This window comes from Physeter macrocephalus, chromosome 15, assembly GCF_002837175.3.
Source record: "Physeter macrocephalus isolate SW-GA chromosome 15, ASM283717v5, whole genome shotgun sequence".
Taxonomy (NCBI): domain Eukaryota; kingdom Metazoa; phylum Chordata; class Mammalia; order Artiodactyla; family Physeteridae; genus Physeter; species Physeter macrocephalus.
Window position 1 is genome coordinate 50,969,147 of NC_041228.1, and position 27,455 is coordinate 50,996,601.

A 27,455-nucleotide genomic window follows, 5' to 3' on the forward strand; every position below is an offset into this window, starting at 1 on the left:
AGCTAAGTGGAAAAATGTTAACTGCTCACCTGGGCTAGGCAACCACTGTGGCGAGCAGATCCCCCTCTCAGACTGACCTTGGCAATGAGCAGTTTCTGGGAAGCCAAAAGCTGTTTGTGGCTGAAAGCTCACTTGCTTCAGACATTTCAGGGAACAAGAGACCTGAGCTGTGGTGCAAGTTTTCAGTAAGACTGATAGGCTTAGGGTGCATCCATTTACAGATCCATAATAAACACGTAATTCTCAATGTTAAATTGTTCAAGATGACTGGCCAATACACAGATATGCATAGTACTTGGCACACAGCTCCTCAACAAAACGTTACTGAATCTATTCTGAAAAAGTAATGTTTGCTAAGTATTATGTTCTAAAGGGTAAAAATCAGGAAAAAAATTCTACTAAAAAAAAAAAAAAGCACTCTATCCTATGCAGCAGTTGGATCTTTTTTAAAAGTTATAACAGGTTTTATGCTTAATACAATACATTCTGGATCTAGGAAATAGCACATTATTAAAACGTAAAATATGATTTTGATTAATAACCACTATCATGAGTTTAAAAAAATCAGACTAAAAATGTTACTTAAAAAGTAAAAGAGAGAATATCTAAATGAATCTACACAAATGTACAAATCAATATATGGGACCTTAACAAGGAAAGTATAAACATTGTCTTTTTTAATAAGTAACGTCTTTCATTGATTAAAAGAAAGCAGAATTCTGAATTTCCCCTTATATGTTTGGTCCTTATAGTTTTCCTGGATAAACCAGTCCTAACCATTTTAACAAACTCCAATTAAAATAATCTAATAATGTTGAATCTAGGGCTACCTATCATCAATGCAGATATAGAATCCTGAGTGTCACATACAGTCAATGAAAAGGTCAAATCTGACCATGTTTACGGTATTCAATAATGAAAATGAAAGATCTAGGAAGGCAAATAAAAATGGCTTACTTACATGAGGTTCCTTTTACTTGTTGACTGTACAATTTTAAGAACTGAATATGTGCCTTCCCTTCTCATTCGGTACTTTTCATGAAGTCCTATGAGGATGTGTGCTGTTTTGAACGGTGCCTGTCTAAATTGCAGCAAAATTCAGGCACAAGTAAAGGTAGTTTTATCCCATGGAATAGCACTAAGTATAGTTCTAGAAACAAATTCAATATCATCTAATTTAAGAAGCTCTTGTTGTCAGGCATGGACAATGGCTTATAAAACATATATTGCCTAGAGCAAAGCACAGCAACCTGTAAATCGCATCATTCCAACAATTTTCCACTCTTTCTTATTTACAAACATTCAAAAACAGCATTTTCCTCATATGAAAGTAAACAACCACAAGAACAAAATCCGCTTTTCTCACACCAGTTTCTAATCCAAATAGCCTCACTGCAATTACTGTAAATCACTAGCAATCACTGAATTGATTGGGCAAAGATTAAGTTAGCACTTTCCTCCAAAAAAACTAAAAAAGAATGCTTTAAATAGACATAATCCATAGAGAACTAGGTTTGCATCATAAATGCTGGGGTTCGTGAGAAGTGTGCAAAATGACAGATTCATGATTTGGGGTCAGAGAGAAATCCATTGCTCCACACAGCACAAAAGACTTCTTTCTGCTCAGGCGACCAGAGCTCCTTTCATTTCGTAGCCGGATTCTTGGGAGGAAGGAGTTTGTATGTGTTGAAGTAGCCTACCACCTGCTGGGGGATCTCCGCCAAGACACACTGAGCAAGCGCTTCTTTTGGAGCCTTGTGAAAAAAAAAATCAAAGCGATTTTATTAGCAACCAAATTTTTACTGGCATTTTGATAAAAGACTAGGAAAAAGCAGTTAGTTCCCAATTCCTAGCTTGTATCTTGTCTCAGGTACTGTCCGTAAAACATGGAATAAACCAATGTTACTTAAGAATGCTGAGTATGATCACAAACATTTATCAAGTACTTTTTTGCTGCCCACATTTTGGCATTTAATGATAATTTTTTTGCTCTTTAACTTTTAAATGTGGGTCTTTCATTCACTTGGTATTAATTTTTTTTAATTTTTATTTTGAAATAATTACAGATTCATAGGAAGTTGCAAAAATAGTACAGAAAGGTCCCACGTACCCATCAACCAGTTTCCTCCAAAGATAACATCTTATATAACTTTAGTACAATATCAAAACCAGGAAACCAACACTGGTATAGTTCACAGAACTTAATCAGATTTCACCAGTTTTACATGCACTCAGTTGTGTGTAGGTGCGCACACGTGTAGTTCTATGTAATTTTATCATCTGGGTAGATCTGTGTAACTACCATCACAATCAAGATACAGAACTGTTTCATCATCACAAAGATCCCTAACATTACCACCTTTTTAATACACACCCACCTCATTCCCCACCCCCAGCCCCACTCATACATTGGTTGGTGGGAATGTAAAATGACATAACTGTGCCAGAAAAGTTCAGCAGTTTCTTTAACAACTAAAATGCAACAACCATACAATCCAGCAACTGCACTTCAGGGTATTTATCCCAGAGAAATAAAAACTTATGTTCACACAACAACCTGTACACGAATGTTTACAGCAGCCTTTGTATGTGATAGATGAGAACTGGAAACAATTGAAGATGTCCTTCGCTGGGTGAGTGGTTAAACAAACTGGTACACCCACACCATGGAATACTACTTAACAACAAAAAGGAATACATTTAACAACTGGGAAGACTCTCAGAGAATAAAGCTGAGTGAAAAAAAGCCAGTGTCAAGGTTATATACTGTATGATTCCATTTATATAACATTGTTGAAATGACAAACATATAGAAATGGAGAACAGATTAGTGGTTGCCAGGGGTTAAGGAGGAAATGAAGGTGGGAAGGAAGTGGGTGTGGTTATAAAAGGGCTACATGAGGGAGCCTGCTATATTGGACCTTGACTGTATCAAAGTCAATATCCTGGTTAGGATTCTGGACCTATAGTTTTACAAGATGTTACCACTAAACTGGGTAAAACAGTTTAATGTTTACAATTTTCATCAAATCAACTTCTAGTTTGGTAAATTCATCATATACTTGCATAGAGTTTTTCTGTTATTACACAGGTAAAGATAAAATATATTCTAAAACATTCACAACAACATCTTTTTAAACAATTTATCACATGGACTGCAAGAGGCACACAAGTATACAACCTGAAAAAAACCTGCCAAATTTAATCAAGGCTCTTAAAATGGAAAATTCACACACTCTAACCCCAGACACCTACTCAACTGCCTGGTTATGGACCGGCAAAGGTCTGTGTTCAAACACCTTAGAGTGCATGAAGAGTAGGGAGGAGTGGTACTCACGTTCTGGAACTGTCTGAAAGGCACAAACTGGACAATATCCCTGATGGCTACCTCGCCAGACGGGGAGCGGAGACTTCCGCCATCACCATCCAGAAACTCCATGGCACCAAAGTCAGCACCTCCAACTCCGACAATGATGATGGACATAGGCAGCTTGGCAGCGTTAACGATAGCTTGTCTGGTCTCATCAAGGTCTGTGATCACGCCATCAGTAATGATTAAGAGCACAAAATATTGCTGCCAAGAAAGACAATTATGTCTGCTGAGCCAGCTGAGCTCCCCAACAATAAAAGCTATGGTTAGACTCTAACAAATACCATATGCTAACACATATATATGGAATCTAAAAAAAAAAGAAAAAATGGTTCTGATGAACCTAGGGGCAGGACAGAATAAGACACAGATGTAGAGAATGGACTTGAGGACACAGGGAGGGGAAAGGGTAAGCTGGGACGAAGTGAGAGAATAGCACTGACATATATACACTACCAAATGTAAAATGGCTAGTGGGAAGCAGCCGCATGGCACAGGGAGATCAGCTCAGTGCTCTGTGACCACCTAGAGGGGTGGGATAAGGAGGGTGGGAGGGAGATGCAAGAGGGAGGGGATATGAGGATATACGTATGCATATAGCTGATTCATTTTGTTATACAGCAGAAACTAATACAACACTGTAAAGCAATTATACTCCAATAAAGATGTTAAAAAAAAAAAAGCAATGGTTAATGACATCTCCAGCCTGATGAGTCATTTAGTCTCTTTCTTGCTCATTTTCCTTGTCAGTCTCTACCCAGGATACCATCTATATGAAATATTCTAAGATTCTCTGGTGACAAGGAAATTAACTGATACAAAAACTGTAGTTTCATTAAAAGTGCAACAGACCACAAAAGAGGGCTGGCATAAATACACAGAAGCAAGACACCTAAATGTCAGAGATTAAACTTTCAGTTACCACTGAAACATTATGACTTAACTGAAGTACTGAATATGTCAAAGTACCTATCAAGGGAGCAAGTGGCAACTCCGTTCTTAAAAGATCAAATACGGAGGAAGTAGAATCGTTCATCAGACTAAAACATACTTTTTAAAAAATGGATATGGTTCAAGGTGGGGAAATCTTTCTCTCAATCCCATCATCTCTGATAAATCATTTTAGAGAGTGGTAAAATGTTATATAAAGTTGTACTCCATCCTTTGGGCCATTTAAGTCTAAAATGAAAATAAGATTTATAATAGTAGCTATCATGTGCTGAGTGTTTACTCTGAATCAGGCACTGTGCACTTTATATGAATTATCTTCTCTCACTCTCTCAACAACTGCATGAGGTACTTATCCCTTATTTCTGAGGATACTGAAGCTGAGTGGGGTTTGGTATCCAGGGTCCAACAGGTAATGACTCTCTAATTCAAACTTCTTTAGTATGGTAAGTAATTTTGCAACAGCAACTGAAGTGGTAGGTCTCCTGAAGCCTAAACTTACTAAGGCTACTTCAAAAAAAAAATTTTTGAGAACCTACCTGAGAAAATTATTTCAAAAGACAGAGAAAAAACTTATAAGTATACAGGTTGTTTTGTTGTTGTCATGTTCTTAATGATCACTAATTTAACAACAGATGTTACTCCCAAACCAAGGATGATATATCATTGCTTCATGCCCTGTCTTTGTATCTCAGCAGACCAAATAAACAGAAAAATGGCTCTGGGAACAACAACCAGTTCACATTCTCCCTGCCCCCTGGCGACAGGGCACTTACAGAAGCTGTCTGTTGTTGTGTGGCTGCAGCAGCAAACCTGGCCACATGATTTATGATTGGAGAAAAATTAGTTGGTCCATAGAGTTTTATCTGAGGAAGGCAGGCCCGATATGCCTCTATAATGCCTTGAATTCCTAGACAAAAAAAGCAGGATTAAAAATTCTCAAGCACAATTTAATTGTTTACTATTCACCATACTGGCTAATTTAATTTACATACCAACATACAGTGCTTTAAACAGTCAAAAGTTCTATATTCGGGAGTTCTCTAAGGTATATAGTATTACAAAACTCCATCGCTATGCTCTACCACAAAAAAAACCTATAAACTTTACTCTCCCCCAGTAGAAGGCATTTGTTTTCACCTCAGCCAAATTATTCATTAGTCTAAAGTAGGGTTGTTATATTGGCTAATTTTGATATGTTTTGGGAATAAGACTCTGATGGGAAAAGAACCATACAAAAGATGCTGCAGCATACAACTGATGACAAGGTAAGAAAAAGTAACTGATAAAATGGAAAAACTTTTGCATATATGACCAGAGGTTCTACAAAAATATCATATAAGGTTAAGCATGGTATATAGTACACTATATTAATTGCAAATATTCACTTCCAGGTTATTTATCACATTTTGCTGCAGAAACACTAAAGCATTTGTTTATGGGGTGTACCTTAGGCCTGCTGGGCATTATGTAATGGAAGACTGGGCAGGCCCATTTGACTAGCTTTGTCCAATGCATATGAATGGATATGACATCCATGTCTAAGCAGATGTTTTAAGAATCACGGCCTGTTTTTGCCAGCTCTCTTGCTTTTTCCCTCTGCCATGGGAACAGCATATCCCAGGCAGCCTGAGACCCAGAATGAGTAGAAACAGAGCAGCACAGCAGTCTAGCCAAGCATCAAGTGATTTGTAAAGTGAGCAAGAAATAAATTATTGTCATTACAAGTTACTGAGATTTAGAGACTGTTGATTACAATAGCACAACCTATCAAAAGTTGAATGGCATTCCTGATTAAAGCACTGCTTATGAATCTGCCCCTAATACACAACAGAGTGTCTAGGATGTAGGTAAGAGACTAGAAATCCTAGAAATTCCCAACAGTGCTTTGCTAAGATTAACAAGAAAATCTTAGAAGACTTTTAATGTAAACAAAACAGGTCTCTTGCTTAAAAAATATCCAGCAGGACATAGATCAATAAGGAGGAAAAGCAAATATTTGGTTTAAAAGCTTCACAAGACCAAGTCTCTCCACTTGCCAATAAACTCCTCTTAGGCACTTTGAGTTTAGGAATAAGTGGTCTTATGAACAACCTTTGAGAATGTAACTAATTTATACATAGAGGTGATTTTACATGCATAAGGTGAGGCTGGAACTAGAGGTTAGTCAGTCCAGTAGTTACAAAAATTAACATAGGCCAGCAGAAGGATCTTACTGTAATGATATATGCTATAGAAAAATTTAACGCATAACCACAGCAATAGTAATATTTTCTTCCATTTCTATCATCTAGCTTGCTTTTCAATCTCAAGGTATACAAAACTGTTAATTAAATTTCTTCATAAACATCAATTGCCTTCCATTCCTCAACTAAAACTAAATTATGCTAAAATCTTTCCACTACATCAAAGGAACAAGTTAGACATGTTCTTTCTGGGCAACTAAGGTCGATGATTAATTAGGAAAAGGGGATTAAACTTACTTGTCTTAAAATAAGGCTGTATTTTTTCTGTGTAGTATTTCCTCTGTCTAACATCAAATTGATTATTTTTTCCAGACTAAACCAAAAGCAGAAAAGCTGTGCTTGGTGGCAGCCCAAAGATGGGCTCATGTTACTCACAGAGTAAATGAACTTCTAAAATGAATTATCCCATGGTATGTCATCCATATTTACTTGCAATAAATAAAATCTAATTACAACAAATTCCAAAAATTGTTCCAATTTCATCATAAGCATGAAGCACATTTCTTTTTTTTTTTTTTTTTTTTTTTTGCGGTACGCGGGCCTCTCACTGTTGTGGCCTCTCCCGTGGTGGAGCACAAGCTCCGGACACGCAGGCTCAGCGGCCATGGCTCACGGGCCTAGCCGCTCCGCGGCATGTGGGATCTTCCCGGACCAGGGCACGAACCCGTGTCCCCTGCATTGGCAGGCGGACTCTCAACCACTGCGCCACCAGGGAAGCCCTGAAGCACATTTCTTGAAAAGAAAAATATTCCCAGTTTCATATGCCTAGGGATACAAAAGGTCACAACCAGCCACTGAAAGTGCATAAAAGAACACTGAATTAGTACAAGAAAAGAGTTTCAGAAAAAAGGAGAAAATCCTAATACAAACTACTCCCAACAAAATGGTCATGCTCTTCTACTTTATGAATATAATTTAGGGAGGGAAGGAAAGAACACTCTCCCCTGTTTTATAATTGTTAAAAGGACCTTCTGCAGAAAATTAGCTTATTGTCTACAATTTTATGCCTCTGCCCCCTCTTTTACTCCTCCAAACTGTTCAGTCTTACACAATTTTGTGGGAGATTTGGCATTTTAGGTTGATTGCTCAATGTGGCAAAAAGGAAGAGGCACTGGAATATTTGAGGGATAAACAGAAAAGTGAAATGAAAGAAATGCCTGTCCCTGTTTTCCACACAAAGGAAAGCTACTCTTGGAGCTTAGTTCTGTGTTTCTTTAGCCCACCCCATCTCCTTACAGAACCCTGTGTAACAAGTAATTTGATGCTAGACATTTTTTCTTCAAAGAGAGTTAACTGCTTATCTGAGAAAAGCATCTGTATACTGAATGACCTGTTTTCATTGAAGGTTTATTTTAAAATCAACTTATATGTGAAAATAATATGCATATTCTTATGGATCTACCCTCAAGACTGAGAATCTTTTGTTCTAGTAAAACTCTTAAGGTAGAAGAATTTAGCCTGCAATCTTCATCATCATCATAGTGATTTGCATTATTATCATTACCATACTAACCACCAACTTGGGGTAAAATTATACTACTTTACATGATAGAAAATTCAATATGTCACAAAAAGAAGCCTAGAGAGGAAATTTGAGTAGCTTTTTTCAGTTTAAAAATTCATGTTTATTTTTAACTTACCATTACAGTAGGGATTGGATGGATTAAAGTTTATTGGAAATTCATGAGAAACCTGTCAAAAGATGAAAGAAGAACTGATGAGGCTTGTTTTGCTTTGCTAGGAGGCAAAGCTTCGCAATGAGAGTTCCTCTTACCTGCCACTGAGGTGGGATCTGAGCTCCAAACCCAAAAGCTGGAAACATCTTATCACTGAAAAGAAAATTTGAAAAAGGCAAAAGGTCATTTTTATCTTTATTCATAATAAAACCAATACGAGTTTATTTTCTAAAAATTTGAAATCTTAGAAAAATATAAAAATAAAACAAAGATTAGAACCAATGTTAATATTTGGCAACTCTCATTCTAAATATTTTTCTGTGCATTGAAGGAGAAAAACGTCTCTATATATTTATTAAAGTGGACTTTATATTAATATTTTATAACTAACTCTTTATTTATAGTTTATCATTTCACTAAATAAATATATAAATAAATCCATAAAGTTTTAAAAAGCACAAGTTTTTTCATTTGTTTACAAAAACACTCATTTGGCAGCAAAACCTGACCTCAACTGACATGAAGTTATTTATAGCCTTTATTTATGCCACTTAATATGAATATTCATACATTTGGCCACAGAAACATGGTACAAATGCCATACATTGTAAAACTCTCACATTTCTGCAGCAAAATGTATGAATATTTGGCCCAAGTTTAGAGATAATTATGGACCAGAATATATAACATCATGTGAATGGCTGTTAAGTATTCCACTGTATAGATATTCTCCCCCAACTAATAGACACCCTATGTCTTGCCATTATAAAACATTGTAATGATTACACTAATTTTTCTACTAGGGATATTCTTTTTTATATTAATTCTTAATGGTTCTTTTTGCATTGAGGATAGAACCTATATCTTATATGTCACGATATTTTTCCTGGTTGATAGTCTGTCTTTAACTTTGTTTAAAATATCTTCCCTTTTTTAGTTAGTAATATTAATAAATGTGAACACATAAAAATTCTTTCATGATTTTTGCCTTCTCTGTCTTGCTTAAAGGCTGTCCTCACTGCAAGATTATAAACAATTCACATATATTTTCTCCTAGAACTTCCAAGCTTTGTTTTTGATGTTAAACTTGAAATTCATCTGGAGTAGGATATGAAGCAGAAACTGCTACTCTACACCAGTATCCATTCTCTTCCTTTTTAATTATGGATCCCCTGGGCTACTGGCAACCACACTAGCTGTACTCTAGCTTCTCTGGGCTGGCAGTGGTTAGGTGGCCAGAGATGTGAGTAGAGTGATTTGTCAGCCACTTCTCAATCACACTCTAAAAGGGAAAGCACATGCATTCTCAGTTCCTTCGTCCTCTTCCCACTGGCTAGAGAGGATGAAAATCACAGCAGCTGCCTCGGACCCAGGGTGGAAGCTATAAGCGGCAGAACTGCCCTCTCAGTCCTGAACTACTTACCTCTAGAGATGCAACATGAAAGAGACATAAACCTCTATTTTGTCAAAACCACTTTGTTTTGGGGTAGCCATTTCAGCAATTTTGTCTATAGCCTATACAGAATAGTATCCTAACATACACAGGCATGAGTCAGGGATCCAAATCCAGTTCCTGTCCAGTTTGACAGCTGTTACAACCCCTTTCCCCCCAAATGCCATCCCTATCATATACTAAATTCACATACACTTTTGGGTCTATTTCAAGACTGCTTACTTGTTTTTACTGGTCATATACTAGTCCCATACTCAATTAATATATAATACTGTACATATGAAACTTATATAATGTTATAAACCACTAAAAAATTAAATTAAATTATATATATATATATATATATATAGCTTTAAAATAAGTTTTAGTACCTGCTAGAACAATTTCCCCTTCATTCTTTTTCCCTGAAAAACTTCTTGACTATTCTGATTCATTTTACCCTCTAGAAAATTTTAAGAATCATTTTGTCAGGGTTCCACTGCAATTCTGATTAAAACTGACTAATATAGGGAGAAATGTTATATTTTCCATCATTGTGACATCTGCTTATCTAGAATCGTGGTATATCTTTCCATTTAAACAAGTTTCCTTCTTTGTCCCTCAGTACAATTCTGTAGTTTTTCCTCACTAAAGATCCTAGACCTTTTACTAAATTCATTCTCATTTTTTTTTGCATTATGAATTGTGATCTTTTATCCACTATAATTTCTTCATTTAGTTTTTGCTGGTTAGTGAAAAATTGTTGATTTTTTATTTTATGTTGTATCTGACCACCTTTTAAACTTTCACACTTTCTAATATTTTTCACTTGATTCTCTCAGGTTTGAATTCATTCTTCATAGGTTTGGTAGAATTTATGTATGAAGGTTGTCTTGGCCGGTGCCTTCGTGAGGAGAGGCTCTTTGACCAGCCACTCCATTCCTTCCACGCTTCCTGGTCTATACAGGTTCTCTGCTTCTTTGAGTCAAATTTGGTAATTTACAGCTTTCTAAAAAAATATCATCCTTTAACCTAGATTTTTCAATGAAATAGCATAAGCTTTTATAGAACATTAACATAATTTTTAGTTTTTTTCTGAATTTATGCTTATAATCTGTCTCATAACTAATATTCTACACGTTTTCTCTTTTTCTTGGGGGGTCAGTGTTGCCAAAGGGTTGCCTAAGCTTTGCTAACCTTGCAAAGAATCATCTCTTCATTTAATTTATTAATTTGGTGACTTTCCAAGTCATTATTTTGTGTGTTTGGAGGAAGCACAGCACAGCAGAGTTGTGAGGGCATGTTTCTGGAGCCAGACAGCCCAGGTTCAGTCCTGTCTCTGCCAGTTACCAGCTGAGTGACCCTGGACAAGTTACTTTATCACCTATGCCTCAGTTTTCTCACCTTTAAAATGAAGATGATAACAGCACCTATCTCACAACTAAGTATGAGGATTTGATGAATACCATTTAGAAAGGATTTAAAATTTTCTCTGACACATAATAGCTAACATGTATATGGAATCTCCTACTATTGCTATATCTATATTTTTCTTCCTATTCTTTAATTTTATTTTGTTGAAAAGCTAGTTCATTTTATATTCAATCCTTGTTTAAAAATAAAACACATAAAGCCAGAACTTTTCCTCTATAAAGACAGGACCATGTACAGTCGTCTCATTACCCTTTATTTCTAGATAGTCTGTTATTACACTTTGATTTCCTCTTTGATCTAAGAACTACTTAAGAGTTTTTTTAATTTCCATGTGGTAAACTTTTTTTAGTTAACCTTTTGTTTTACCTTCCAGGAACCAGTCTGAGAAAGTAACCTTGTAAATTTTCTACTTTTTATCTAAGTCCCATTACAACTGTGTTACTTTGAAATTTTTACTATATTTCTAGCTATTTTCAATTGAAATATTTTGATAGTCTGTTACTAAACATGTCCACCATTATATTTTCATTTTGGATTATATAACAAAGTGTCCTATAAAGTAATTTTTAAATTATATTTAATGAATTTTGTCTTAAATTCTATTAGGCTGATACTGAAACTGCTACCCATGCTTTAGACTTGTTTGCATTTGCCTGAAATTTTCATCTCTTTAAATGTCATAACAAATTAATGAAAAGCTCCATCAAATATATCAGGGCTTTTATCATAAAATAATAGGCAAAAACAAGTGAAAATTTTTACTGTGCTCTAATAGATTGAGAACAAAAAATTAATAATGTGGATTTTTTTCCTATTGTTTACTAAACCTTCAAGAGGACCTATTTAAATCTATTCAAAATCTATCCATTGAGAATCTATTCAAAATATTTTATAGCAATTATGTCAAGTTATCCTTCAACACTTGTTGAAAATCACCATTCAGAAAATAATTTGACAATGACTGCCAAGGAAACAGACATGTTAAGAAATAGCGTCTATGAGTGTTTACAAAATGTGTCTTCTGGACTTCAATTACACAGATAACTTATCCCAAATGAGTAAACCCCAAGGAAACCAGATCAAAGAAACAAAAGCCTTACCAATTCAGTCAGCTGTTAAAGAAGCAAGCTATATATAATACATTATAACTAATCACAGCCAGAGATTAGAGGTCAAAGGTAAACACTAACTAAGACTGTCACAAAGGGAAAAATAGAAAAGATAAGACAAGAGAAATTTTAGGGAGAAAGCTATTCCTCCCCAGCATCCTTATCCCATCAACTACATCAGAGAACCAGCAGACGATACAGAAACTGCCCTTTCTGGGGAGTTATGTGTTGGAGTCATACTCACGCATCATAATCTTGAATGACCAGTCCCACAGACCAGATTGCAGTCAAATACTCATTAACACCATTGGGGCTGATGTAATGAAGGGAGTCAGGAGACCGTGGATCACCGTTGGAGCCAGTGAAGTCCACTCCCACCTGCCAAATAACAATTGCAGCCCTTACTGAGATGAAGGCAGGGACACCCTTGCTTGATGTCCAGGAAAACACAAACATTGAATTTTGAGACAGAAACATTCATCCCAGGGCCTGCTACTGCCATTTCCTAACAAATGCCTGAGCCTATGGGTATTTCCAGAGACAATTAAACAATTAAAGCCACAGCATGAAGCAACCTACTACCCCTATTTTTCTAGATGTCTTAAGTCATGGATTATTACATCCATGGATTTAGGCATAGGGCTTGTTTTTTTTGTATGTTTGTTTGATTACTGCTTTTTATTATTTAAATTACTGCAGGATAATCACTGATTTGTACACATCCGCTTTCTTGCAGGAGAAAATATTTAACAAGGCCAAAAGCTTGAGGGTGAACCTAGACAAACTCTCTGAGGAGACCATACTCAACAGATTGTATAAATTTCATCACAAAGTCAGCTTGGCAGTGAAAGAAAGAACACTGCAAAATGGAGGGGAAAAAAAAATCACATGTTACAGCCCTATTTTGAAAAATTCAGTGTGTTACTCACAGTAAAATTCAGTTGACATCCTCCCATGATATAGTCAAGGAATGTACATTCCACTGTAATCTAAAAACAAATAGTAAACTTAAAATTAAAACTCTACTACATAAGAAAAGCAAATAGCTCTCTGGCATATATTTTTAACCATCTATAAACTGAATAGCACATGATATAAACATATGGAAAACACCCCTGCATTTGAATTTAAGGCACCCTGCCCCTACATGTGATGAATCTGTAAGATTTTACTTCAAGATAATTATAGCAATGTGAAGATTAGAATATTAATGGCCAAAGATGAAATACACTGACTGTAAGTTTTAAGAAACTAGTAATGAGTCTAATATGTTGAGAGCTTTAATAAGTATAATAAGCAAGATTAAAAACAAATACAAAAACTCCCACTTGTTTAAAAGAAATCTCTTGGATTTTTTCCCCTTCACGCGTAACATCTCATCTTGAAATAATGACCAAGATAGATGCACTAAGGCAAGCCATTTCCACTAATGTGCTGGAAAAATGCCAACGGTGCCTTATATTTCCTAAGATAATGAAAAACTTTGATATTCTTTGTCCTTTGCTAAAAAGTTGTCAAACCTTGGAAGCAAAGTTACTTGGAAGATTTCTCTACTATTTCCTATTCTCTTCTTTTCCCTAAAGGTGCCCAGTTGCTCATGCAATTTTCAACTGTCCAAACAAACTGTTTGTTTAGAAGAACTCGAAATGTGATCTCATTACACTATAAGTGGTCAAGAGAAACTGACCTCACACTGTTTCACACTGATAACACCTGAATTCTTGTAGCTTTTCTTCTTTTGCCTCTTTTTTTCATTTATGCATTCAAATTCAACCTGTAGGAAGAAAAGACAAAAATGTTCATTATTACTAGATATATAAGAAATGCCTATGTAAATTTAAATGAATGACTTTTTTCTCTTGGAATCAAACCACCTACTAAAGTAGGTCTGTTACAAAATACAACTCTGAAACAACTGCATACTATGTCATATATATGAAATATTTATCAGTGATATTTCCAAAAAGCACTTCTAAAATTGTGTACGTTTTAATATAGTTCCTAAGTATAAATTTTGCCTCTGTAGATCATTTCCTTACAAATGCTCCGAGTAATAACCTTTTTCTTTATAATAAAGGAAATAAAACATTACTTCTAGCTGTTACCCACACAAAGTACAAAAATACACTGCTTAGAAAAGAAAAAAACCAACCATCAGAAAACAGAAATATATGAAGCCCAACTCTATGGTAAAATATGCAGCAAAGATCATCTCTTTCCACTGGGAATATGTGTAGAAATCGATCTAGTATCTTACATCTTCTCAGTATAGTTTCTTCCTCCAAACGGATCATCTTCCTTTCTACCTCCTATCCACTTATCCCTCTATCAACTCCTGCTCTAGTCTTCTCTGATCTCCATCTATCTCATTAAACGTCTACAACCACATAAAATTAAGTTACATACGTGGTGTTGTTGTCAATTATTTCATTTCATTAATTTTTTTCCATAGCTAGGGTATAATCACTTCCAAGTTATACCTTCAAATTCTCACTGGCTTGCCTAATAATAAGAGATACTCAATGAATACTGGATAGGTCACCTCTTCTGGTTAACAGAAAGCAACTTATATACTTTGGACAGAGGCATTACTAATTTTCGAAGAATCAAACATTTTTAAATACTTTTGATACAGTGATACAAAAAAAATGATGTTAAAAAAATTCCTTGATAGTTCAGGATCTTGCCAGAGTCTCAGCCTTTATCATACATATTAATTATTGAATATTAGAGATGCAGAAATGCCATAAACAGAATTGTTATGGGTAAAAAGCTGTATTACTTCACCTCATTTATTCACATTTTTACAGTGTCTACCCAAGTGGCAGGCACTGTTCTAGGTGCTGAGAACACAGAGTTGATAAGACAAAGTCCTGCCTTTGAAGGACAAGAGTGGGTAAACCTTGTCACTACAGCAATATTAAAAGCTTCATTCTGTCATGCAGGAGGGAAAGATCAAGTTAGCTGGACTTAGGAGAACTTTACATGCCCCATAAAGTATTATACAGTTAGCTGTTGGTTCATTATCTTCTAAAAACAGGTCACTGACTGGTTCTAGAAAATAACAACAAACTGAAACCAGTGAAACAACAATCCAGATCACTCTTCATATTTAGTTCTTTTAGGTAGCTTGCTTTATTTTAAATGTTCAGGTTTTCATTATTTTCCATTATTTCTGCCTTTAAAAACAAAAAAAAATCTTTAAATAGAGTATTTACAGCTGAATTTTGCTGTTGTTTTAATTCAAACTGTTAACCTAATTCAATCTCTGCATTTAAACCATTGAGTGTGATTTGAAAGCCTTCCTTACTTCACACAAGCACTTCTGTTATTTCTAGTATCTGGGCTTTGTGACCAGGGTGTAGGGACAGGACTAGAGATCTTTACATGACCTACTGAAAATTCTAGTCCCACTACGTTTGTTCAAAACTCATTTCTCCCAATTATTTAAATCAAATAGCTAATAAGGTTTATTTATTCATTTAGTATTTAAGTTTTGATCTAAAACTATCAGTATCCTCTTTTGGGTCACCTCACCTACATGACTTCGTAAAAAAGACCTTCCCACCTGACCATAATCTCTTACCTTTTAAACCTCATGTTTAGATTTTCAGAAGCAAATGCTATATACCGGAGCATTATTCAGGTCTCTAAGCAGGTAATAAACATTTCATATTATTCTAAGTAAGCTATAAAGAGAATTAATGACTTATTTCATTCAAACTAGAAAGGTAAATAAGCGGGAAACAACACTCTGGAATAGTTTTTAGGCACTTTGCCTTACAGACAGAAAAGTTTCAAGAAGCAATCTTAGAAATATGTGGGGATGATAACTAATAAACTGAACGTAGTTAAGGCAGACAAATGATCCTAACAAAATTAGTACCATTAGATGGCAGCTTAATATTACATAATTTGAAATAGTGTAACTATGCTTTTATCCTTCCCTTGGGCGAGGACAAGTCAGAGGAAAGCCACAGGCAGAATGTAAAAGCCAATTTGTAAAATGTCCAAAAGGAGAATAAATGAACCCAATTCAAGTCCAGGTATTTGTCTAGTGTAGATATTAATTATTGTGACCAATGAAATGCCAAGATCTTTAAAACAAAGGATTTTCAATCAAACCATATAAATTGTCTGAAGACAAAGGAAACCAAACCTCTAAACATAAATGAAAATTCATCCCAAGTAAGAATTTTGGATCATCCAACTACTAAACAAATAAAATCCACAGACTTCAGAGTATTACATAATATAGAGTAAAAGCATGGAAAACTATTTTCTATGCCAAGAGAAAAAATGAATAAATACAGGGCCAAACTATAAGGTATATGCAAATGACAAGGATGCAACTTACAGGTGAATTTCTGGAGGCTTCTTTCAGTTTCGTCATGGTAGTTTGAAATGTTCCAATGAGATCATGGGACCCATCATTGTCATAATCATAACACTCTACCTAGAAGTAAGTATAATAAAAATATATAAAAAGCAATATAATTTTGTTAAAAAAGTATTGACTGCAATAAATGGGACTTACCAAGAAGTGTACTTTTAATTAAAATTAGTGAAAATGTTTAACATACAGTCCTACTTGGAGAAGTAGGAACTAATTTCCTAGAGGAACAATACTGAAACACTTTCAAACACTCGCTATTCTTGGAATGGGGTTCTAGGACACATCACAGGCAGGTGAAAAACACAAATACTGTTCAAATTCCACATTAAGCAGTTTCCAGTTCCTGTACGTGCCCTTTACGAGTGCTAATAAAATCAAAATGGAATTAGACCTTCTTTCTCATCTGCTTTTTACCTTGTTATCATTTTACAATGGCTAAAAGCCACTATCTATCTGGAGGAAGAAAGGAAGTCAGTATCCTAGGCAGCTAAAAATTGTATAATTAAATTCTAGATGATTAGTAACTACGGAAAACGTATTTCATTAGCTGCAATTTGGTGAGGTTAGGCTTCTATTAGGAGTTAGATATTATGAAGTCAGATGTGCATCATTCTGAGGATCACAACTCTCACAATGAAAAGGAAAATTCCAGGAAAACAGTTTTTAATCCACTGAGGAAGTATCTATACTGGGTCATAATTATTTTATTTCCATGTAAGACAGGAATCTTGGCTATGGCTCTCATTAAAGGCTCGCTCTTTCTTGAAGCAGACAGAAGAGAGCTGAGGGTATTTGATTTCCATGTAGTTTTGCACCAGGTTGACAGATGTAGCCAAAGAGTAAATATTCACAAGAATACCTGAATATTCAATGCAATGAGAAAATAAGGTGGTGTGAACTCTTAGCAAACAGAGGTGTTCAATGTGATCATAAATAACCGATGTTTTTATAGTGCTTTGTAATTTCAAACATTTCTTTCTGCAAATATTTATTACAGGCATTGCACACAATATCTACTGAGGCTTGTCAGGTAGAAGAATTAAATAGTCTTAGAAGAGGACATATCTTGTGTGGTAACCAAAAAAGTAAATCTGTGCCAAGGAAACTTTTGAATCCTTCTAGAGCCTATGATTTAAAATAAAAGCCTGGAACTGAGAAGCAATTTGCATCTACCCTATGCCAATCTTCCATCCTGCTATAATCCTTTACAAAGTTATATTAATCACCAAGCTAAAATGCTCAGGATTTATATATATTCACCTAGCAAAGTGATTTATTTTCTTCTCAGTTCTCTAAGAGGTGAATTGAGTGCTTACCATAACAGGAAGTCTTTCACCCCTTATATTTTCATTATTATTCAGGAAGACTAAAAATCAAACAATCAATAAATAAAACAAACAAGGTCTAGAATTGCAATTTTGAGCAACAGTAAGGGTTTTTATTTGTTCCCAGCACTTCAGTCACTGACCAATTCTGACCTGCTAACTCTTGCCCTACATATCCGATACTCAAATTTTTAAACCAAAAGCCCTTTATCTGACAGAAAAGAAAATTAATGACCTTAGTAATTTTTTCTAGAGGAACTAAAATTAAGATAAAGTCAAAATAATCTTAATATTTTAATAATTTCATTTTTAAGAGTTTTTTTTATTATGGAAAACAGAATGTTACATTTTAGACTTGCACTCAGGAAACTCCAATTTATACCTAAGACAACAAGACCAAGCTCTGATAAGGCCAAGATTTTATTTAAACATAGCTTATGGAGGAGCTAAAACTATTCATGTTTAGACTGTCCGAAACTTCAGGGAGTGTAAAAACATTTTTTAAATGTAATTCCCAATAACTCACTATAATAAATATAAAAGAAAAGTTCACTGTTGCCTCATTAAAGGCAAATGTTTGATGCTAAAGGAAAATGTGACATTTATAATGCTGGCATATGTTCAGATACAGCTTGAGGTAAATGATGTAATGATTTGTGTCATTTAATTTCCCTTCTCAAGAATTTAAAAACTAGTAATATTGGCTGTTTTAAACAACACCATCAGCAGTGTTTGTGAAACTGAAATATATGCATATATACATATGTGCATATGTATACATGTAAAAGAATGCACACATCACACAATACTACATTCACTAAGGCATTCCCCATTTAGGCATGCATGATTATTTTTCTTATTTGCACGATTTTATGAAAATAATAATACATGCTAGAGTGATAACACTGGCACGTTCATACTACAGCAAAGAAACTGATGATTCTGACTACTCTCTGCTCTACAACTCTTTACTACACCTCTAACTAATTTCCAAACACCAGGAGAATCACTGATGTATGACTTTCTGATATTGCAAAGAAACATAGAACTAAAGAAATAAAGACAGTGATGGTGTGGCAAACCAAGTTGTATATAGTCAAAACAAATGGAGAAACTTTTAAGAATTGGAAGACATTCATCAGAGAAAGCTCAGAAAATCAATTTACTTACTATAACAAAATAGCCCTGTAAGCATGCCACTGTGCATAAAAAAAAAAGTTTAAAAAAACATTGTTTCATTGTTAACATATCATTACAATCAGTCAAATAGTTACGGTTTAGGCATCTTTTTTCCCCAACCTTTCTTGCTTCTCAGATCTAATGAAGCTTCAACTTACTATTTTTAATGTGAAAAGCAAAAGTTCTAGATTTAATATAACAGTAAAAAGTAATTTGTAAAGCTACTTTTCTATTATTTACTTTGTACCTAGACATTCACTGCTATTTGAAATATCACACAAATCACACTCATTGATTTTTAAAGTTCTCTGCAAACTGAGGACAAAATTTATGGATCTAAGAAATGAAGTAGTTTTCAATAATAACAGCACCTCTACTGTGTTTAAGACTTTATAAAACTTTTCACTTTCATTAATTTAATCCTTACGTTACTTTGTTATGTAGACATTATTTTCTCTACAATATAAGTAAAGAAGTTAGATAACCTGCCCAAGATCCCTTAGCTGGTTAAGGGCCTAAGTCAAGTCTTGGACTATGGTTTGACTCTAAGTCCTTTGCTTTTTCCAGGCCATCACCTTTCCTGCTTTCACCATACTAATTATCAAAAAAAAAAAAAAAAAAAACAACGAAACAAATAAACAAAAAACTCACCTCAGTTTGCTGACTTCTGAACATAAGAAAGGGGTTCTATCTGGAATCTTATGTAAAGAAGTGACTCTAGTATAAAAGTGTCTTAAAAATAATGTATCTATTTTGATAAACGGCTATAAGTGAAAACATTTAAAAAAAGTCTTAGCTATCTGCTTCTGCTCCCTGTTCCCGCTCTGCTTTCCTCTAAAAACTCTAAAACTAAAGCCATCCAAATGTTTTAATAAATTTTACCTTACTCTGAAAAAATCAGTGACAGAAAATGTCACCACTATTCTGCTCTGTGCTAAGGGCAGGAGGAAGCTTTGGGTTCTCAGTTAAAGTAACATCTGTTTTTATCTGCAAAGGACACACCAAAGACAAAGAGTGTAGTTAAAGGTTCCTATTCACAGAGCAGAGGAATCTTATTAAAAGGAAGACTTAAATTAAATATTTTATTTAAAAAAATAAAAATCACAATGTTTGATTAAGCATTAGGTCAACAGATCACTCAAAATGTCTGCTCCTTCAAACTGACTACTTATCAGAAACATTTCTATTTTATTATTCATAACGTAAATAAAATTCAAACTTATTTCTTTCTTTAAATACTATCTAATGAATTAATTTATAAAAGCAGTGAGTGTGTGTGTATATATATAATATATGTATAATTTCAAATTACCTTAATAGTTTTATCCATATCTCCATAGCACAGGGAGTTAAGAGAGATTTTGAAAGGCCTCCAAACAGGATTCAAGTTGTTTTTAATAACCTATAAAAAAAAGATTTAAAGACAAGTTAGAAAAATATTCCATTCATTAATGCTTTGTTCTTGCCTTTCCATTCATCCTTCACCTCTTCACCCACCCAACTTTGTCAATGAAAACCTAGCTAGGATAATATTATACACCTGTTATATGAAAAATGTGATAGATTGTCTAACTGTGATACATTGTGAGAAAGAAAAAAACTGGGAAATATATCCACCCTTTATAAGGTGCACTTAAAAATTACAGAAGATTATTGGTTTTGTTGGAAACCAGAGTTTTCACAGCAGGACATAAGATTCAAATATGGAATAAGAAAGGTTGAGAAAGAACCTGGCTATGTTGGTTGTGAATTGGAAAAATAGTCTAAATTCATAATTTAAAATTTTAAAAATATGTATATATAATAAACATACATACACAAATAAACATATTTCTCAGTTGTGCCCATTGAAAAGGTCTAAAAGCAATGACATTCCAGTAGAATGAGCACTCATATACCCTACTGTCCAAATACTACTACCCTCTTAAAGGAATAGGGTTCCATAAGAGAAATAGCTCATTCCAGACTTGGGATAGGTTAAGTACATGTTGAATTAAGAACATAATTTCACATAAAATAAGAGACTGCTTAAAGACTAATGGAGTCATGTTAAAAGAACCCAAGAACCATTTGAAGGAGCTCTTCCTGGTCAAATTTGGATTAATATGAGCAGCAAAATTCATGACAGTAATGAATTATAAACACAGCGAATATACTATAACAATCCATGGGTCTATAATGATACTAAAAATAAAAGTGAGAGAGATAAAAGAGTATCTGCAACCCCCAATATAAGTGATTCAGGTATGGATCATCAATGGATGCTAAGACCACTGGGCGAAATGGAGGTTATTCATGCAGTCTCAAAGAATCACACTGCAATCACTTATTAATTACAAAGGGAAAAAAGTGAGACTTTATCATGGCACAGTCTGGTGGTCACCAGCTTAACCTAGTAGCCCAGACTGGAATCATCAGTACTGGGCATCCTGACACATCCTGATGATGGAAGATACACATACTGTGTTCTTGATGGAAATGCTTGATCTGGACCTAATTGTGAGGAAACAAAAGAATCCAGTATGTTGGACATACTGGTCTTGATTACTCAAGAGATTCATAGCCTGAAGGTATAATGGAGGTAGGGAGAAGAGGACAATATTGGGAACATAATAGCCAAATGCAAAACGTGAACCTTGATTGGATCCTGTATTAAACAAAACAAAACAAAACATATATAAAACGTGGGAAAATTGGAGAGATCTGAAGATGAATGATATATTAGATGATGTTACTAAATCAATGTTAATGCTCTCAGTTATGGAGGTGCAGAGAAATGCCCTTGTTCTTGAGAAATACCTACTGTAGCATTTAAAGATGAAAAGCCATGATGTCTGCAGCCTACATTAGGATAGTTTTGCAAAAGGGCATGGATATGTGTGTGAGAGAGAGAGAGAACACACATGTATGCAGTTATGACCATTTGAACAATCTAGGTGAGGGATACACTGGTATACATTTTAGTGTTCTTTATAGGGTTTTAAAAATTAAGCATAGTAGCACCTCCTCATTAAAAGAAAAAAAATGAGCATGCTGACTTTGTGTCTCTGGCAATTATATATGTCTGAACTCAGATTAAGATTTTTATAAATACATAATTTTTTAAAATTCAGATTACTACAATTCCAAAGGAAACCTCAACCCTACTTTTCAAATTCAGATATTCACCTCTGTTCGATGAACCATTAGCCAGTTTCCATCAGACATCTGCTTGTGGAATTCCAGGTATGGATCTGACTTTCCAAATAGATCCTACATTAAAATAAAAAAGCAATTATTCTCCTCCTAAACCATGTGAAACCACACTTTATACATGTTACATGTTAGCAGTACCTGAAGTTTAACTCTATAGTAAAGATATATACAGTACAATACAGCAGTAAATACAAATCCCAACACCTTCCTCACAAACATATGAGCCTGCTCAAGTCTACTAGGAGAACTTTTAAGGCACTTGTGATAAATGCTCATAATCCTGTGTATCACACACTTACATGATGGCTTTAAAATACAGTGATCAATAGGACCTGTTATCAATACAATATGTTTTTAGCTTGTTTTCATTACTAACAGTGTTCATTCATTCACATAGCACTGAGTCGTTTTATATAAATGATCCCATACATTTGTCATACTAACTCCATGAGAGACAGAATGAGAAAATGGATTCAGAGGAGTTAAATGACTTTGCCAAGATCACACAACTAATTAATTGATGGATCTGAGCCTTGAGTTCATATCTTACCCTTCTATGTCCAATACTCCTTTAGCAATCCCACACATTTCTTTACACACACAAGGGAGCACACACAAGTAGATATGTGGAATGCACAACAGAAGTACTTCAAGGGCACAAAGTACATCCCCTATTTCCTCTGTAATTCACCACAGCACAGCACTCCTGTATAATGCTCAAGTACAATGAGTGTTCAAAAATACCCTTATCGCCATCTTACACACACACACACACACACACACACACACACACACACACACACACACACACACACTCTTACACAGGGAGATAAAATTCTGGAAGAATGTACAAATTGTTCCCAGAGGTAAAACTGAGATAGTAAGATTGTGGATGATTTTATTTTTCTCATTTTTATTTATCTTCATTTTGAAATTTCTATACTCCTTAGCGTATATTAATTATTTGTGAAATCGAAAGGACATCTGTTAATCTCACAGTAATATACGCAGATATGTCGCTAAACTGAAGATTTTTTTCAGTCCTGAATTTGCCTCGGTATTAAATTAAGAAGATGATATTACTTCCTTCCTCAGCACAGTCTAATGGTAAGAAAGTAACACATTCGGCACAGTCAAAAATATAAACACAAAGACTAAGCAGAACTTTTAAAATTTAATCGTATCTCTAAGAAGAACCTTAAGTAATGTAATAAGCCTCTCTATGCCCCATTTTATAAAACTAAGAACAGCATTATACATAGAGAAGTTAACTTTCCAAAAACACATTAACATGCCCTGTCTCACTTATCTTAGAAATAATCTTTTGAGAAAGGCAGAATATCATTATTACCATATTGAAGGTCAGAAAACAGACCTTGTTTGAAAGTTCATTAATATAACAGAAGTAGAACTAAAATAAGAATTAAAAGTCCCTGACTCTGGGATAAGTTAAGTCAAAAAGGCAAGGTAGAGGAACGTATGCATAATATATTATGCTACAGTTACTCACGGGCTGAGGCTGGGGAATATAAATACAAATACATACATACACACATGCACACGCATATCTATCTATATAGATATACACATGTATGTCTATTTGTATGTTTATATATACACACAGACATATACACAGAGACATACATATACATATGCACATGTATAGACACACAAAAAAAAACCTTAGTTTTGCTGGAAAATGAAGGATTAAACCATAAAATAGAAATTTTAAAAAAGTATTACATACAGCCAGGAAAGAGAGAAAAATACAGAGTGGACAGGGAAAAAAGCTAAATTTCTTGAACATACCTTGTTTTGATTAATTCTTATTGATGACTAATGCCTACTGATGCCTAGATTTGGCTTTGGAACCATCTTATACATGATTGTAAAACAAAATTAAATCAAAAAAATAAATTGTAAAGCAATCCCTAAATATCAAAAGCAAAATTCAATTATGTGTTAATGTTACAGCATAACCATTCAGAGAAGAATTATTTGAAACACAAGAGTTGAACTGTAGAACTCAAGTGGAATATATAAGCCTAAAGACAAAAAGAAATTCAAAGAAAGCTCAAACTGTTTTCAGTAAAAATATTTTAATTATAACATGTTTATATTCTTAAACTATTAGAAATTATATAGGACAAAACAGATAAGCAATTATGTTAGTATCTTTGGGAATCAACATTTTTGACATAAGTGAAGAGAGTTGTTAATTACAGAATTAAAGAAATACAGCCTTGTAATTCTACATCTAAATTGGAAATCGTTGTACAAATTTATGATTTAGTTTCCCTTAAAAAAGAAAAGACTTTCCTATATCTGTCCACTGAAAAATCCTAGAAACGATGAGTGACAACAATCAATAAATGTTAAGCACTTCTAGTACCACATTGTGGACTCATTGTAGAAAGGCTCCCTTTGATCTGTCAATCTGGAGCAAAAATTAGATAAAATAAGCCTGGAACATTTGTCATGCCACAGAGCAGGAAGCTATCCAGAGACCTCTGGGGTCATGCCAAATGGTCTCATGAACAAACTTAAATAGGTTCCCTCACATAGGCTAAAGTTGGGATACTTTAGGCATCAATAAGAATTAATCAATATAGTTCACAGCAATACTAAAAATTTTTTAAAAAGTCCTCATTGGTAACATATAGAGGAATTTATTATTTTGAAAAATGGTAAATATGATTAAAAAAATCAAACATTTCAACTTGCCTTTTCTGGACAAACTGTATCTCAGAATAAATAAATACCTAATGTGAAGAAGAATATTTCTCTCTGTAGAAGTATTCTCACAAGTAAATGAAGAAGCAATGATAGCATGAGAATATCACTATTTTAAGACCCTTAATAAAATAATATATCTAGGTAGTTGTCATCAATGGTCACTAATACCCCAAAAGACAGAACTTGACAATGTGTGCCTCTTGATGGAATTAATGCCACCACCTATGAAACTCATACCAATTCAAGATGCCACCAGATCATACCTCTAGATTCAATTCCAGCTTACAGAAATCACGAAATAAAGGTGGAGAGATGAACATGTTACATGACACCACAGGGATTTAATTAGCTTATACAGTGTGTGGAAACTTCTATAGGACAAAGGAGTCAGTTTATTGAATAAATTCCAGGGATGGATGGATGGATAGGAGGGAGGGGGAGAGAGAGAGGGAATAAGAGAGGAAGAGAGGGAGGAAGGGAAGAAGTAAAAGGAAGGGGAAAATTTATAGATTAAAAAAATTTAAGAGACACATTAACCAATTGTATTATTTTAAAAGTCCTTAGAGATACACCAAAACATATATGGATGAAATGATGTGACGTCTGGGAGAAGAGAAAGTAGATAGGGGTAGGGATGAGACAAAATTGGTCATGAGTTAAAACTGTTAAAGATAGGTGGTGGGAACATGGGATTTTTTAAAAATACTTTTCTATTTTTGTATATGTTTAAACTTGTCCAAAAAAAAAGATACTGGCTACTAGTCTAAGATATTTGCACACTGAATTGCAAGGTATATGAAAATGATGAAGACTACTGATTGGATTACAGGATTACATACAAAAATCACTCAAAGAATTATTCCAATCCATGCTATAAACTAAACTGTTGTTCTCTTATGTACTGGTACTCATTCTTCAAAAAAAATTGACTTTTGAACGCAAAGAGGAAAATCTAATAAAGTATGGAATTTTCACTTTTTTCCTTAAGTAATCCAAATACACTCTCAAATGCCTCTTACAGTAACATTAATGATTGTATTAATTCTTCTTTTAAGCTATACAAACACTTTGATTACATCTAGAGGAAAGAGGTAAAGAGAAATGGCTTCTGCTTAAACACACACACAAACAGAAAGCAGAATTTGGAAGTAACTAACATTCAAAGTGATGCTTAGATGACAGAGTTCATAATATTAATTCCATTATTATTTTCTCAAAAAGAAATCAATGTGAGGCAAAACATTGATACCCTTATTGAAATCTGCATCACCTACCTACCTTATTATCAAGTTTTCTTGCTTCCATTTCAAACAAGACAACTCTGTTATCCTTTATTTCTTCAGCTGAAATCTATGAGTAGACAAGGTAAGTGAAAGAAAATGTTTTGGGGATTTTGATATACTCAGGAAGTACTGAATTATTCTGTTATCTAATGGTATATAAAGTCTATACTAATATGTGAATTCTAAAAGGTTTAATAACAAAATGGTACCATTAAGAAAGATTTATCACTATTTCTTTTATGCATGTGAAATAAACATTTTCCCAAAATATGCCTAGTCTGCATTATGCAACTTCCTTTTTAATGTTGTTGCCCAAACTGGGTCTTCCCTCTTCCAGTGAAAAATCAAAGCCCTGGAAGATTGCACAACACCAGTGAGAGCTCTCCAAACATTGAGAAGCATGAGTAAATCACACAGTATAAATTCAAATATCGGATCAATATTTTCATCCAAGGTAACTGAAAGACTTATTCTACTTAAAAATAAATTCCAGGCTATCATGACCCCAAAAGCAATAAAGCTAACTACTGATAATGATCTCTGTCCCACACACAGAAGTCAACACCCTCAAAAGACTGAACATTCTTATGCCTCAGGAATCTAAACTAGGGCAAAACAGCTGCTCAGAGAAATGTGTTTGATAATCGTAATAATCTTCAAACACGGTTTTCTCAGACAACCAGCCTTCTCAGGCAGAGCTAAAGTAAAACAACTGTCTCTTCAGGCAGTGATTACCTGGACAGAAACTCTAGAAGATAAAATATGTAAAAGCATGGCATTATATAATTTGAAATCTGAAACAAGATAATGCATATATTCATTTGCCCAGGTCCAGTAATCAGCAATGGAAAATTTGGACAGCAAAGTGCAAGCACAAAAGAAACATGGTTAAGAGTTAAGAGGTTCAATGGCCATGTCATAATACGAGATCATTCTGGAATCAAAACCATTACGGAAAGTCTCTGCCATGTTTGCTTTGTTGAGAGCCAAATTGATCCATTCAGATTATTAAGTAATTTCTTTCTCACTTGGAAATTTACCCTTCCATCGGGAAAAGGAAAGAGTTACCAAGATGTGCCTGACTCTATAGGCAACTTAAAAAACTCAAAGAAGGGATTCCCACACT

The 27,455-nt window shown here is 34.4% G+C and overlaps 1 protein-coding gene across 2 annotated transcripts in view; it reads right to left on the reverse strand.

The window, feature by feature from the left end:
* Positions 1 to 450: 450 nt before the first annotated feature.
* The window catches only part of CPNE3 (copine 3), a 48,102-nt gene continuing 21,097 nt past the window's right edge, over positions 451 to 27,455 (reverse strand). For both annotated transcript variants that reach the window (XM_007120935.4, XM_028500414.2), the window contains exons 6-17: positions 26,325 to 26,396; positions 22,284 to 22,367; positions 20,428 to 20,517; positions 16,573 to 16,671; positions 13,903 to 13,989; positions 13,145 to 13,204; positions 12,460 to 12,593; positions 8,339 to 8,393; positions 8,205 to 8,256; positions 5,095 to 5,228; positions 3,338 to 3,574; positions 451 to 1,754 (exon numbers count right to left, since the gene is read on the reverse strand). In XM_007120935.4, coding sequence (XP_007120997.1) covers positions 1,644 to 1,754; positions 3,338 to 3,574; positions 5,095 to 5,228; positions 8,205 to 8,256; positions 8,339 to 8,393; positions 12,460 to 12,593; positions 13,145 to 13,204; positions 13,903 to 13,989; positions 16,573 to 16,671; positions 20,428 to 20,517; positions 22,284 to 22,367; positions 26,325 to 26,396 — 1,215 coding nt within the window. In that variant the 3' untranslated portion in view covers positions 451 to 1,643. The remainder of the gene's footprint in view (positions 1,755 to 3,337; positions 3,575 to 5,094; positions 5,229 to 8,204; positions 8,257 to 8,338; positions 8,394 to 12,459; positions 12,594 to 13,144; positions 13,205 to 13,902; positions 13,990 to 16,572; positions 16,672 to 20,427; positions 20,518 to 22,283; positions 22,368 to 26,324; positions 26,397 to 27,455) is intronic.